This window comes from Galleria mellonella, unplaced genomic scaffold (genome assembly GCF_026898425.1).
Source record: "Galleria mellonella isolate WM207_F2 unplaced genomic scaffold, CSIRO_AGI_GalMel_v1 utg28, whole genome shotgun sequence".
Classification (NCBI taxonomy): Eukaryota; Metazoa; Arthropoda; class Insecta; order Lepidoptera; family Pyralidae; genus Galleria; species Galleria mellonella.
The window spans coordinates 114,513-130,385 of NW_026442064.1; the positions used below are offsets into that span (position 1 = coordinate 114,513).

Sequence of the window (15,873 nt, forward strand, 5' to 3'; positions counted from 1 at the left end):
TACACGTGGAATTTAGCACGATAGTTTCCAGAGTGGACCACGGCGAGCTCGACCTGATAGAGTATATTGTTAGCAGTGGGACTGGTGGCCCGCATTACTAACAATCCCTCCCCCCGTATTTGAAGCGTGGGACGTGGCAGTTCGATTTCTGGGTATAGAGTCGTAATCACCTTTGACCTCATAAGGTGCATTAAAGTGTGCTCTGTGATGTATTTATGCAGTTGTTATTTATTGATGTTTATCATTTCCCATCATATGGCCAGCCGTCAGCTAATAAATTGCATTTGTAATGTACGTTTATTGTAGCGGCCTGTAGCAAGAGGCTGCATGCTAATCATCCCATTATTATGTTTTCGTTGTGGGCGGAGGTGCGATGCGTGGCGGGTGGGGAGGGGAGGAGGGGGGGGGGGGTTGCGTTTCGACCTGCGCACTAGTAATTCATCAATTATTTGTATACAAATATTGTTATTGTACCGCGCTCGTGCTCGCGCTCGCGCCGGGAATGCGGCTACACTGTTTGCTTACGCACACTTGCGCTATTCCAGTGCCGTCGCAGGAACGAAGCCGCCATTACTTTGTGCCACAATGTTACAGTGCTGGCCGTCGTGGCGCATGCCGGTGGCTTTGATCAAGTACTTCATTCATTATTCGACTAAACAAATATACATTTAGTGAATATTATAAAAAAAGTTAACGAGAGATTGCAGTTACAAGGGTGAGACTATATATTTTTGCGTTGCCATCATAAGACTTAAATGTAGAGTTTACATATAGTTTTGTTATGCATTGGATGTGCTCTCGCGGAGCCTCTGCCGAGACTATCTCTTGATGTGGGTTCTTAAAAGGTCATCAAAGGTCGTGTGCGTATCACAGCGGGCAACTTTTTGCATCCGTTGTTACGCTACGCTAACCGTTTTCTCGCGTACGTTTGTAGACAATGAATTTTTTTTTTCGATAATACAAATTAATTGATAAATGTAATCACCGTACATACGTACATGTGTGCAACAGCAGTAGTTAGTGTCAGTACATATGTAGTTGTATTGTTCCGTTTCGCCTCGCACAGTGTCTATGAATAGAACGGTTGCATGCAATTCTTGTTAATCGCCCTCATGTATCACTCTTTAAACATAAAACAATGGCGCGAGCGACGTTGTATGTACAAGTTGCTTGCCGTGCCGCCGCCAGTAGCAGGAGGTCAGGCACTCGCGGCAGTCGGGCCTCGGGCTTTTGAACACTTTGGAAGTTAATGATGATGATACCAATAATGATTTCACACTGTCATAACAGTTTCTTTTACAATTTTTTTTTCTGCACCCTGTAAATTCACTGCCATATCCCACCCTTCAAACCGAAACACATCCGTGCAAACACAACCCCTTCACGGTAGAAACACGAATGGGACAGAGGTGCCCAAGCAAGCGACTTTTGTACATAGTTTCTCTCTAGTTTCTTTTCTCTTGTAATTCTTATAAATATAGTTTTGATATTTGGTATATATCATTATTGAGTTATGTACTAATCTATAAAATATATGTAATAAAGTTTTACTAAACGATGTCTGTATATAAGAGGTGTTAAAAAAACGCAAGACCTGTAATAGAAACTAAAACAATAATTTTAGAATTTTCGTCTGTCTGTTTGTGTGTTGATTTCGGAATCTTGCTAAAACTACTGTATTAGATCGGATGCTATTGTATTTTTTATAATTAAAATTAATTTCTGCAGTAAGATATATTTTGCCTCATAGAAGTGTTCGTAGGTGGTAGGCAGTGGCTCATTAGTTTGTAGAGCTAGTAACAATGAAGCGTCGTGTTGTTGTATGGGCGCAGGGCTACCGCATGGAGTGTCCGCCGGGCTGCCCGGGGCCGGTGTACGAGCTCATGCGCGGCTGCTGGCAGTGGAGCCCCGCCGACCGGCCCAGCTTCCGCGACATACACCACGCGCTCGAGCACATGTTCCAGGACAACTCCATCACCGAGGGTGAGTACACGCAGACCGCCACACCGCTGCCGGGGACCAGCTCTATAGACTACTTAATATACAACCACCAATGTTTTAGTTATTTTATGTAACTTAAACAAGCAAGTTACAGTAGTTGAATATTAGTTTTTATGAAAATATAGATAGATAGATAACCTTTATTACCAGTATTAAGAAAGTAAAAAATTAAAACAACAAAAAGAAAAAAAGAACAATTAATGTTGCTGGTAATAGGAACCGCCTCAGCTGTTGCTATATATGTACAGCTCCAGCGAGATGTATCTATATAGCGGTGATTTTCAGGCGGCCCCTTAACTCCTTTACCTTTAGCATGCGTGCGGGTCGCCAATACCTATTTCCCGGATGGGAGACTCAAGATGATGTAAGACGATCATTAAAATTGGCGCCAGTCTCTAACTTGTCAAATTAATTAGCACCGAGAGAACACACGTGGATAATTTAATCTTACTATATTTATTTTGCTTACATTCATTAACATTGTTTGTTTGCACATTGAATGATACACAAATAGAGCTCCACACTGATTACAATTGTAAATATAAAATTGTCTTAAACCAATTAACTAACAACTATACGAGCAACTATTGAGTTTTTTGTGGGGGTAAAAACTGGGTTCGGAATGCTGTTAACTGCTGAAAACAGCAGTTAACAGCATTCCGAACCCAGTAGTATATTTAAAAGAAATTACGATTTAAAAGAGCTTGGAATTTATTTAAATAAATATTATTTCTATTGTATTACCCAATTACCAGCTGTTGAGCTACAGACACGTGCGACGGCTTGTTTGTTTCGTCGTGCGGAGCCCTAGCTTTCTGCTCCGGCAGAATTGCTCTATCGGTTGAGGGTCGGGCGTGACGCGCCGATTTCTTGCCGAAAACTGGGTATCGACTGTGGCCACAAAATAGTTTTGAGACTTACAATACTTACTAGACAACGAGGAACAGGAGAGGACTGGTTCCCCCTTAAATAAAAATATAGAAGGGGTGCATGTGTGTGACGTTGAAGGGGGGAGTCTCCGCCGCATATAAATACTCTAAAAAAGACCCCAATCAAATCAGCCCGAAAATTACTGTAACTGTATGGTATTAAGTAGGGACGCTGAGGGCGAAGAGACGGAAAAGGGAGTAGATAGGATGACGGATTTTATTGAGATGGAAATAGGAAAGCTCGAATAGAGGCTAAACGAAAAATTTAGGATATTAGGGGAAGCACTGGATAAAATGAGGACAGAGTAAGAGTGGTAGATATAAATGGGGAATGGATGAGAGAAATTAAAGAACTAATAGAGGAAAAGGATAAGAAAAAGGATGAAAAGAATATATTATTGATGAAAAATATAAAGGAAATAAAGGATGAAATCGTGAGGTTAGTAAAAGAAAATAGGAAAAATTATAAAAAGGAACAAATAGAACGAGCCCTAGCAGTAAATGAAAAAGCATAAAGGCAACACAGGAAAGCAATAGAAAAATGGGTGAGTTGTCTAGATTGATAGAATCTAAAATGGAACAAATAAAAAGGACGGGAGTGCAAAGTGATGTGTTAGATGAAAGATGTTGAATGAAAGTGTGAGGAAATGCGTGAAACAAATATAAAACAGAAAAGTAATATAGAGGGAAATGAAAATATAAAAAAGCTATAGGACATAGTAAATAGGGAAAGGAAGGAAAGGGAGGAAATAGTCGGGGAATTGAGAAGGCAAATAACAGAACTAAAGGGAAAAAAAAACAGTAAAGTAGTAAAGTAAATGAAAGAAATGATAATAGGATTGAAAAAGGGAAAGGGAAATAAATCTGGGGAGAAAATAAAAAGTTGCAACAAATAGTAGAAAGTGAAGTTAGAAGTAGAAAAGTGGCTAAGGAAGAACAAAAAAGATATCTGAAAGAAATAAAGGAACTAAAGGAGGAAATAAGTAAGGAAAGAAGGGAAAGAATACAGATTAAAGATAATACACAGAAAAGATACAGGAAGTATTGGATAGGAAAAGAGAGAATAGGGAAAGAATAAAGGAAGAAAGAGATGAAGAAATAAAGAAATTATTTAGAGAAAACTTAGGGGAAATAAAAGAAAAAGAGACAAAGATGACGTACGCAAAGGCAGAGAATGGAAATCCCCGGGACCAAGCGAACGCAAAACAAGTGCATTACTCACGTGTGGTTTTGCGTCAACCAATAACCTGAACACCGGGGATATAGTGATAGATAAGATAAGAAAGACGATGAGAGCGAAAGAAGACTGTATGAAGGTAAAGAAGATAAGAGGGGTCAAAGATGAAAAAAATAATAATTAGTTGTCGCACAAAGAAGGAAGAAACAAAAATAAGGGAAAAATTGGAAAGTTGTTAGGAAATTAATGTAGAAGAAGTAAAGAATAGGAACACACTGGCATTGAGGGTGTCATGATTTTCAACACAGATGCTGATGTCATGACCTCCCTTAGACCTCCCAAAATCAGCACTTCTTTGAGGCGCTAGAGTGTGGTCAGGATCAGGTAGAAATCGTATCTAGGAAAAGGACATACAATCCCGAAGCGTCACATGTGACCCTTCGGGTTTGTGTGACTGACGAAGATTGATTTGTAGAACTAATATTAATTTGTGAAATGTAGAGGTCGAGAAGCAGTTACAAGAGGGCGGGTGTTCCGGCTCGGGCGGCACGCCGCAGATGTCGCTGAAGAAGAGCGGCGGCGGCGGCGGCGGCGGCGGCGGCGGCAGCGCGGGAGGCGAGCGCGGCGTGCAGATGCGGCGGCCGACCAACCGGCGCGGCAAGCAGGCGCCCACACCGCCCAAACGGACCAGGTACAACCAAATAAAAATTGTTTTGTACTATTGTACAACCCTCCGGGCCCACGTCGTGACCGGATAAAAGTAGTGTGATTTTAACCACAGGACAACTATACAATAAATTACAACTATACAATAAATGTTTGGCAATATGATAATGCACATATAGTAAAGTATCAATCATACGTAATTAAAATTGAAAGCTAATGTACGTTGTGTGCCGGCAGTCTGCTGTCGTCGTGCAGCTCGTTCCGCGAGTCGCAGTACGCGGCCGAAGAGCACTCGCCGCACGACGACTCGCTCGCGTCGCTCAATGGTACGTACCGATCACGCGTGCACGCACGCACGCACGCACGCACACACTCACGCACACGCACACACGCACACGCACACGCACACAAGCGCGCGCTCACACACAACGCGCACACACACACACACACATACACATATTAGTCTGCATTCCATAATATTATTATACAATATCTATTCATTTGTAATGTAATTCATATTATGAGAATATACTTAAAGGTTTATATTACTGACTCGTATTCCAGAGCGGAAGAATTGTGAGCGTGAATTAATATGTCGATTAATTACTATCGTGAAGTCGGCCTTTTGACTTAGTTCATTATTTTGTTTAGTTTGATTGCAATGTCAAGTGCGCTCGCTCACTTGTAACTGCATCTCGACACACACACACACACACACACACACACACACACGAGTTAGTTCTGCCTTTACATACACACCAATGTATTCGGCGGTATATTCATGTTTTGTATATTTGTATTTGTATATTCTGATGTGATATAATGCATTCATTTCAACTAGTTTTTTGTCTGTTTGTCCGCTCTCTCAGGTGTATAGCAATAGATACGAACATTTTGTAAGTATATGAAGTATGTAGGTAGAGGCCCTCTGCCCCTACCACTACACTTATATCTATCTATCTGTCTATCTATCTATCTATATATGTAATGCGTTTGAATCCCGATTATTGATTAGTACGTACCCGTAAGATATGTGATGCGTTGTTTACACTATGACCTAAAGGGAAACAGTCACGTGGCGCATGCCGCCTCGCGAGCGCCGCACGTACGTACCATCGTCGTCCTCGAGCAGTCGATATTGGCAACCAGTAGTTAGTTACCGAAAGACATTTACTGAATCAATAATAATAATAATAATATTTCTTCATTACAGATAATTAAGATCCATTTTTGTTAGTAACAATTGACTTAAACTATGTTAGTAGCAAAAAATGGCCTCTATAACAATTTTGAGCCACAATTTCGGGCTATCGTATCTATTATACAATGCCCACAGAATGCTGTCACTGCTGCCACGCAGTCGGTATAAAAGAGATGCGATCCGTTTGCGTCTGATGGCATAGAAGTCATCTGCCCATGCCGCTGCAAACATTGTGGATGCACTACAAAAACGTGGCAGCCGCAACAACACCCTGAAAACATTATTGTATTGAACACGCAGACCGCTGTATGCCCGCCGTGTATAGTCAACACACAGGCTGCTCGTGTAAAAAGATTGGCAATATGCCTTGAACAATATTAATATAAAAACAGTGTTGTGGTTTAATACCATCGTCAGACCAGTCAGTATCCATCGGGATGTTTCTTTTGATGGGTAATAATGAATAGCGATATTTTGCTATCGGTGTACACTGTGGGTGCGGCTGTGATGTGACCAGTGAGCGATGATAGGCGACGATGAAAGTGGGTCAGTTAGCCCATCGTGACGAAATCCCGTGAAGGTGGAGGTCCACTTGATACAATACATCCTGTATTGCTAACAACGAGGCAGTTTGACCCCATTACTAACAATCCTGATTCCCCGTGACCGAATTCAGATTTGTACATTACGGACGACCTTGGGTTGGGCATTATTCACAAATGGTAAACGGTAAATGCGGTGCGGTGTTAGATGTTGAATGATAAATAAAAATGATTCGTTATTACATCACGCTTCAAAGCTTCGATATTGATATTTAAAAAATAAATGTCCAATAACGTAGCACTTCTCACGGCGTGTTTTTTTTTTATTGTGCGTGTAGTTTTATGCGTGAAAAAAAAAATCTATAATTTAATATACATGTCTTACATAAAATACTTTTTTGGCCTTTACGACGCGAAATCCATTATCTTCTATTCCCAACCATTATCGGGAACTTCGTGAAATTCTTCTCTAATGAATGCTACACCCTGCCAAGTTTCCGCTTCGTAGATCATGTAGTATTTAATATGTCGGGCTCGGTTATTGGTTGCAATGCAATTTGGGCCCGCAGAGCACGTTACATGACGCCTGTCGGCCTCGATAGCCCCTCCCCCCTTCATCCCTCCCAGTCTCTATTTATAAATTCTAAGTAATTTTTTTATGGTCCTTAATTAATGTATAATGCTTAATTTTGTTTGTATTTCATCATATGTAATGGAGTACTGTTATATGTATGAGTGAGACGCGGGTAATGTATTTATTATATTGACTCCTTTTAGTGCAGTTATTTTATTGTTATTAGTATATATAGCTGTCTATCATGTACGTTCAAACCGTATGTATCTACTGTACTTAAAAAATGTTTGAATAATTCATTCAGTGTGTTGATACCGACACCGTGCGAGTGAAGTCGCGGGTTATGATTCATATGCATTTTGTTTTTTACATATGTTTATCAGTTATGTGACGGCGCCAGTGTACGGTGTGCGTGTTGTGTGCAGGCGGGGCCCGCGGCGGTGGCGGTGGCGGTGGCGGGGGTGGGGGTGGTGGTGGGGCGCGGGAGGCGTCGTCCGAGGGCTCGCTGGCGGAGGCGACGCCCGACACGGACGAGTCGGCGGGCGGCGGCGAGCATCGCCACCGCGCCAAGCGACGCCACCACGCGCACCAGCATCTACACCACGCCCACGCCCACCAGCACCACGCCTCCTCCGGTGGGGGTGGCGGCGGCGGCGGCGGCCAGCACAACCTCCAGCCCAAGGTAGACAGCCAGTCCGCTCGTTCATAATCATTACCGCGTGTCTGCACCATGATGAGGTCTAGGTGCGACCATCTCGTTAAACATTCGTAATAATTGTATTAATTAGTGTTTATTTTTTATATTATTATAGCAAGAAGTACAAGTGGCCGCCTTAGAAGTGCAGAATGTAAAGAGAGCTATTCACCGCTACGGAACACTACCGAAGGGAGCTCGTATCGGTGCGTTTTTGGAGTCCTTGCGACAGAGCGGCAGCGCGAGTGGTAGCGGTAGCGGGGGCGGGGGCGGGGGCGGAAACGTGGTGGGCGGCGTGAGTGCGGCAACGCGTCGCGAGCCGCCGCAAGACGAAGCGCGGTCGTTGTCGCCTCGCACGGCGCGCACGCAGCCGCATATGATCCGGTCCAACTCGTCCGGCGGGGTCACCGCCCCCGCGCCGGCCTCCCCGCGCACCGCCCGCGCCGCACCCCCGCTGCGCTCCTTCACCAACAGTCCAGCGAAACCTCGGCCGCGACTCGCCGAGCTGGAGTTCCCGCCGCCACCCGCTGATCTACCACCGCCACCGGAAGAGCCGCAACCGCCGCCGCCGCCGCCACCCCCGCCGGACTGTTGCCGCGACGCCGGCACCGACACAGCCGTCGATGACACATCCGCTAGCGCTGACCGCATCGACCCGGAACTCAAACTCACCAAGCAGACTATGAAGGAAATGCTCGAGTTGAAATTGGTAGCTGAAATCAAGGAGCGCGCGGATAAGAAGAAACAGCTTAAAGAGTCTCCTCCCCCCCATGAACTGATAGAAATGCACACGTCGTACGGCGACCCCGCGGCGCGACTCGTCACTGAGCTGTCGGCCAGTCTTAATATGGAGGCGTTACGCAAGTCAGATAAAAAAGTGGACAGCACTATTAAAACTATGGACAATGGTAAGGAAACCGTGTCGCCCATAGATTTGAAAGCGAGTCTCAGGAAGACGGTGTATAATAACAATATCGATCAAAAGAAAAGTAATTTGGAGTCTAAATCTAATACAGACTTTAAATCGCAATTGAAGAAAGTAGACACGAATAAGAAAATTAATAATTGTAGTAAGGAGCCTGAAGAGTCGGGCCGCTCTATAATAGATTTCAAGTCGCGACTACGAAAAGTCGATAGTGGTACGGTGGCCACTAACGGTAGCGTGAAGAAGCCAGAGCAGACTTCGCCTGATGACAAAGAATTGAATTCGCGTAAAACTGAGGACTGTGAAAGGAAACGGTCCGAGAGTGGTTCGTTAGATGCGAGCGGCGGTGACGAGGAGGACAAGAGGCGGAGCACTGGTAGCATTAGTAGTTTGAAAAAGTTGTGGGAGAACAAGGACACGGAGGAGCGGCTCAGTCCTAAAATGAGAGCGAAGGGTGAGGTGGATGGTGAGGAGACGTCGTCCGAGGAGCGCGGCGGTGGGGTTAGCATCGGGCGCAGTGGCAGTGTCGACTGTCGGCGCGATGAGAAGCCCGCCGTGCCCAGCAAGCCGGCCGTGAAGAGCAAGCCTGTTGGCAAGGGCGGGATATACGCGACTCCGCTCGGGACCGCCGGTGGAGGTGGTGCAGCGGCGGGCGAGGAGGCGGAGAAGCTGGACGTGCTGGCGAGTGTGCGTGCGGGCCTGGAGTTGTGCACGAGCGAGATGCGGCGCGCGGGCGGCGGTGGCGGCGGCGGAGGTGGCGGGGGCGGGAGCGGGGGCGGGGGGCGTGACTCGCTGTGGCGGCTGCAGATGTCGGAGCGGCTGGCGCAGCTGTCGCTGCGGTGCGCGGACGCGGCCGCCGCCTGTCGCTCCAAGCCGCAGCTGCGAATACAGTTCCGCGCCGCTGCCGCCCGCCTCGAGTCCGAGGCGCTTGCACTAGCGTCGCCCGCGCCGCCAGCCGCACGCTCTCCGCACGACGACATCGAGTTTGCGCTGCGGGAACTCGCCAAAATCGTCAACAGGTGACGAACGCCCCACACACTGGCCACACCAATACATCACTAAACCATAGAGCCGATCCACACCTTCTGTGTATCCACTAGACAACACTAACACAATCACAATACATTTCAATATTACATACAAAACATATGTATGCCTATATACACTATAAACTTTTTGCACGGCAGGTAAACGCCGCACGCCGCACGCCGCTGCTACGAGTCCGGCGCGTGCTGCCGCGTGGTCGCCCGCCCACGCCCACGCCCACGCCCACGCCCACGCCCACTACCACCGCGACGGTCGCGCCACACGCGCCACTATCGCACCACACTCGCCGCGGTACACTAGTCGATACATATAGCGCTCCATCGATACATCCGTGTCGCCACGTTGCCAACACTTGCATAATATATACATACATAAACAATGAATACCACATAATTTGTATAAAGAGCTACTTTTTTTAAAATTCTCTGAAATATTCGTACAACTATCGCTGTGCAATATACATATAATAACCACTGGATCGGACCACACTATGTAACTAATGTGTACGTGGTCTCATTAGAATATTCGATAACGCTCTAGTGTCCGCTTACTATATTATCTATAACTACGTAATACGTCTGCAATAAACCAAAGATACCCGAATACGATGTTGCAACGTTCACAATCTATTCATATACTTGGCTTATTTAGTAAAAATCTTGATCGTTTTATTAAAATTTATAAAATAAAATAAAAAATATACAACATCAATTCAAACAACAAACTTTTTATAAGCATAAAGTTAGCAAATAGTTCGTTTGCTAACTGTATGCTTCGTATTATAAAAGATTATTTACTTAATGTGCCGAGCAATAAAAAAAATATAGAGCGGATCGTCACTGAGATAAGTATTTTGTATAGAAACTATTACATATACGACATATTTATATGATGACGATGATATGTATATCAGGAGAGTTGTGTATATAACGGAATTATGTAACTCGGACTGTTTGTCACTCGCAATTTGGGGAAAGCTGCTCATATTGTATAATTTATAATAAAGATAATCATGAGATGTGTATTGCGCTGTCAAATATACGGGCAGTGGCAACATACTATTGATGGATTTCTACTATATAGTGTGTTACATGTACAGTTTAGGATTAAACTAGTGAGATTGTTTTAATTTTAATTTAAATTTAAGTATTATTTTTCTGCAACTTGAAATAGTACATAGAAAGTGGTAAACGTCGCCTATGGACATGGACAACTCCACGCACCGCCTGTGTTGCCATGTAATGGTGAGCGCTGTATGTTTGGCAGCGTGATATAGCCGCAGGGTGGCGCGGCCGAGCCGCCGCCGCCGCTGGCATACCAACGAATACTCTGCTTAGTTGTAAGTGAGGACGGTTCGCGTGGACGGGCCAGGCTCGCAGTACAAACGGTGTACAAACGATGCGGCAGCGGCCCGCCGGCGACTACAATCTGGCTTCCGTATATAATTTGTACAAGTATTACGAGTGTGTGCGTGTGTGTGTGTGTGTGTGTGTGTGTACGTGTGCGTGTGTGCGTGTGCGTGTGCGTGTGTCGCGTAGTTGTGGTGACGCATGCCCGGGCGGACCCGGCACGAGTCCACTCGGTTATGTGTGAAGACTGACGAACAGGTATTCCTCGAGATTGCATGTGCTCCTCTATCTATAGGTAGGTATGGTTGAAAACGAATGACGCACCAAAACAACGCGGTCCATCACTCTCCCGACTCACATCACATCACACTCCCGCTGCCCGGGCCGACGTGTACACCGTACAGCACAGCACGTTCCATCACTGTATCACGGAGCGCTTCCACCGATCACTGTTTCACACCATCTGCAGTTGAGGCAAAAAGCTATTTTTTTATGTCGGTTAAATAAGGTTTTTTTACTTTAGCAGAATTTGAGTTGTCAAAATTATATTTTAAAAATGCCGATGCATTGGCAAGTATTGTTATTAAACAGTGTTGCTAGTCTGGTAACGTGATCCAGTGACAGAATACGTGTAAATGTCTAAATGCAAACGCCAAGCGCTGTTGTACCAATGCTGTTAGCGGTTGGATTTTTTTCTCGACTCCAAAACCCACTACATTTACCCTGTTTCAATAATTGTAACATTTGACTAGTGTAGACGTTCAATTTCAGTAAGAGAGAGAGTTCAGTAAGAGGCCGGCGACAGTGGCCCGCTAGCAGCGGTCTAGCGCCCGCTCCCACTGACGTCGCACTGTCTCGTGGCTAGCCGTTCCTCCCGATTGACTGATGTCCACAATCGAGAATTTCTTGAACAATATGTCTGATTAACTGTCTTCCATTTAACCGTTCATCACGAGACCTACTTGCCTCCGCATCGCCTCGTAGTCGTTCCTCGCCTCGATAACGTGTAACGCTAGATAGCTAGTGCTGTCGACTTGAAATCTGGATAGCTTTCAAGTCGATGGCGTTGGTAGTTGAGCGAGATGTTGCGCCGTGACCGACAGACCGACGAATCAAACGGACTTAGTTGTGCAACGGACATCATTAATTTTTTTTTATAATTGTCATATTTAGTACGCATATCTATTTTCGAAATTGATCATTTTAAATTAAGATACAAAATTAATATTTATAATATATTTTTTTCTAGCCAATTGTTATTTCGAGATTGCTTACAACTGATGCAAATTAAAAAAAAAACAGTTGTATATTTTGGGGTGATACTCGTAAGTGACTGGCGACGTCCATCAGATGTCGTTGTCGTTGTTGATGCCGAGCCATTATTACCTCGGTGGTGGCGTCCAGAGACGTTAAATGGTCGGCGACTTTGTATGAGCGATGGCATTTCTTGTCGATGTCCGACTCCCTTCTTCCCTTCCTCCTCGACACCAATCACCGCATACATGCACCGGACCCCGGCGACGCTTGCTATGGGCCCCGGCCCGCCTTTGCATTTAAAGACTGTCAGTAACGATCGGTTTGTTTTGGGCCTATTTATATGACTATGAAATTTAATTATAGTTACGCGTCACAACTAATGCGTCTCTGGTCTTGTATAGTTGATATTATTTGTGAGATATCATGAGACAAATGTATTATTTAAGTTAGCGTACTGTGATACGGCTTATAAAAACGTAGTATGTGGTCGAAGCAAACTACGCCATGAACAGCGGACTGCGCTGCGCGCGCGCTTGTTTTATTTATTAGCACGCTTGTTGCCGGAGCCGCACAGTTGCGTGAGCATCGCACGCACGAGTAGTTCACGTGACGCGTACGAGCCGCGTCAGTGGCGCCGTATATGAACTATTATTATATGTTATTTGCAGTGCGAGTCTAGTTTGTTTCGATCAACAATTATGCTCAATATTTTCTTTTTCTCTTTACTTGTATTAATCAAAAATATTAGGGTATTTTAATAAAGTGTATCTATACATATACTATTGGAACGGTCGCCGTGATCGAACACGTGACATTTATATTGAAATTATAAGTATAATACTGATTGTATGCTAGTCTTTATTGTAATGATACATGTATTTCGTTTTAAGAGTAAACTACGTAAATACGTAAGGTCTTTGAATTAATTTACGTACAAGCATGGATCCATTATCAATAATAATAACCGTGATATCTTTAAGAATTTTGTACTAGGAAGTGGGGAGGCGTGGTACGAGCCCCCCCACTCTCCTCTCCCCACCCCGTGCCGCCACGTACCAACCGGACGTGCAATGAACTAGTGCAACCCGGCGTCGCTCTGGACATGGTGAGGCGCGCGGCCACCACCGCCGACTCTAACGGGCGAAGCTCAACTTGACGAATTTATTAGAGGGCGGTAGGAGCGAGGCGAAGTGTTGTCTGGCGGAGGTGTCGGCGGTGTGTGGTCGCGTGCGCACTAGTACGCCCGGGGAATGAGCCCTGAACATTCAGCCAGCAGGATAGTGTACAACAATCTGTTTCTAAAGGAGTTTGGTTAAAACTGCGTTCAGAGCGACACCTACGTTTGAAAATACATTTCCATATCTATTAGCAATAATGTTTAATCACTAGTTGTCTCTGACGTTCAAAGCGATATCACCCCTCCACTCGGCGGCGCCTGTATTTCTGGCGTGCTGTACATGTTCTCTCGATGTTTTATGTATATTTTAGAGCATGTTATAGGAGCGCTGAAACAAAACTATATTGTGTTGACTGTTGCGGGCCACGCCGCCCCTTGACTGTTTGTTATCAGCAGGCTCTGATGCAATTTGTTCTCATAATAAACTAGGATTCATTATTTACTTACATAATCATGAAGTGATAGACATATTGTATTTCCTCTCTAATGTGTTCAGACGTAGTTAGTATCTACTATTTAGCATTTTTTTGCTAGGGCCTTTAATAAACTATTTTTTTCTTACCTATAAGTCTACTGTGGCAGTCTTCAGTTTCCTTCACTATTAAATAATTTGTTATTTAAATTTTTACTTACCTGTATACTTTATTATGTTTCTAGTTTACTTTAAGTATAGAACTTCCAAGTTTGAATGTATGTATATTTGAAGTACTCCGCGTTATGGATGCTTCTGAGATTGGAATAAATGATGTAGAGTTTTTTTTTTTTATATGTAAATATAGTCCCCAAGGAGCAAATAAGAGTGCTAACTTAAGTGAATAACTTAGTGCTTAGGTAGACGGCGCCGAGTGGAGACGGTGCCCCGCTAGTGACGTGTTGCCGTACGTTCGGTCCGCGGTGCGCGGGCGCTGTCGTAGCAATGTCGCGGCGCCCTCTGGCTAGCCACTGGAGCGTTCCTGTTTCCGCTTCAGCGCCAGCCCCGAACCGCCGCCTCGTTTCCCTCGACGATATTATAAGTAATAGAATCCAAAGATACATACAAATGTCCAATTGTAATGGAAATAAAACGTTTTCTTTATGAAAGATGCTTTGTACTTTTATTGATTACCCGCGGTGCGATCCCTGCCTCACTAATATTATGAAATTGGAACTAGATTATGTCTGTACATTGGAGATGTGAGAAAAAATATATGTGGAGACTTTGCTATCAGCAATAGGAGGATAGGATTGTAGTCCCATTGCTGTCAGCTGTCGCTGTATTCCAGGTGTATTCATATTCATCATGATAGGCTGACAGACCTGCCTTTTCATTTCTCACCTATCACCCCTCACTGGTGGCGCACCAGTAAGTGATTATATGCGTATGATGAGCGTATACGGATAGCGCAGGCGGGGATACCATTCTATTATCATCCATTAAAAAAATGAGAGCAATAGAAGCTAGTAACTTTCAGAAACTATGTGCCTGATAGCTGTTCCTGAATAAGGCATAACTTGAATATTCATATATTTTGATATACTATCTATGAAGGACAGATGCATTCAAATAATATCGGATGACGGTCGAATTTTTTATTTATTGTCTCACCGATTGGTTTTTAATCGATATCTGAGTATTCACTTTAAATACGGATTCGGTGTTAGCATTAATCAAAATAGTCACTATTTTTATTAAAGTGATAAAAGTATTTATTTGGATAAGAATTAACAAAATAGTGTTAAGAATTTAAACTTAAGATGAAATACAATTTATATATTTCGTTTCTTTTTCTTTCGTTAGCTGCCGCTTCAATTAATTTCAACACCAGTATATGTTTTAAATTTACAAACATTCCCATATATTCGTATTCAAAGAAAAAAAAGTTCAATAATGTCGACACTTTTAGTGGCATTATCCGTCCATATTTATAGTAGATATGGATTCACAAATACCGATTTCCTGATACTAATTTTAAAATAATATCAAAGAATTATAAGCTTCTATCTACTGTAATAAGGTTTAATATTTAATCCTAATAACATTTTAAGTTACGACCTTCACCTGTTTAACCTTAATATAAAGTAATTATTTCTAACCTGGTAACCCTGTCTGAACAAATTGACCATCTATTTTGGAAGATTTTGTATGAAGACTATCTATATAATCTAAGTAATTCGAAATAAATAAATAGAAATCAGGTTAAGGTCGAGTTTTTTAAAAGAATGGAATGGGAAGGCAACGCATGGGGGGTATCATGGGCGAAACAGCATAGGTACTCTCTTATGTCCATAATATTGCTCATGTGTATACGCGACGGTTGCCACATTCCATTAGGTGGGGTTGCCATTTCAGTTAAA

The 15,873-nt window shown here is 43.8% G+C and overlaps 1 protein-coding gene across 2 annotated transcripts in view; it reads left to right on the top strand.

Annotated features, from left to right (window-relative positions):
- Positions 1 to 14,623, top strand: part of LOC113517844 (tyrosine-protein kinase Abl) — a 34,402-nt gene extending 19,779 nt beyond the window's left edge. For both annotated transcript variants that reach the window (XM_052895404.1, XM_052895405.1), the window contains exons 9-14: positions 1,833 to 1,983; positions 4,609 to 4,798; positions 5,011 to 5,099; positions 7,516 to 7,772; positions 7,903 to 9,728; positions 9,897 to 14,623. In XM_052895404.1, the coding sequence (XP_052751364.1) occupies positions 1,833 to 1,983; positions 4,609 to 4,798; positions 5,011 to 5,099; positions 7,516 to 7,772; positions 7,903 to 9,728; positions 9,897 to 9,900 (2,517 nt within the window). In that variant the 3' untranslated portion in view covers positions 9,901 to 14,623. The remainder of the gene's footprint in view (positions 1 to 1,832; positions 1,984 to 4,608; positions 4,799 to 5,010; positions 5,100 to 7,515; positions 7,773 to 7,902; positions 9,729 to 9,896) is intronic.
- Positions 14,624 to 15,873: the final 1,250 nt, after the last annotated feature.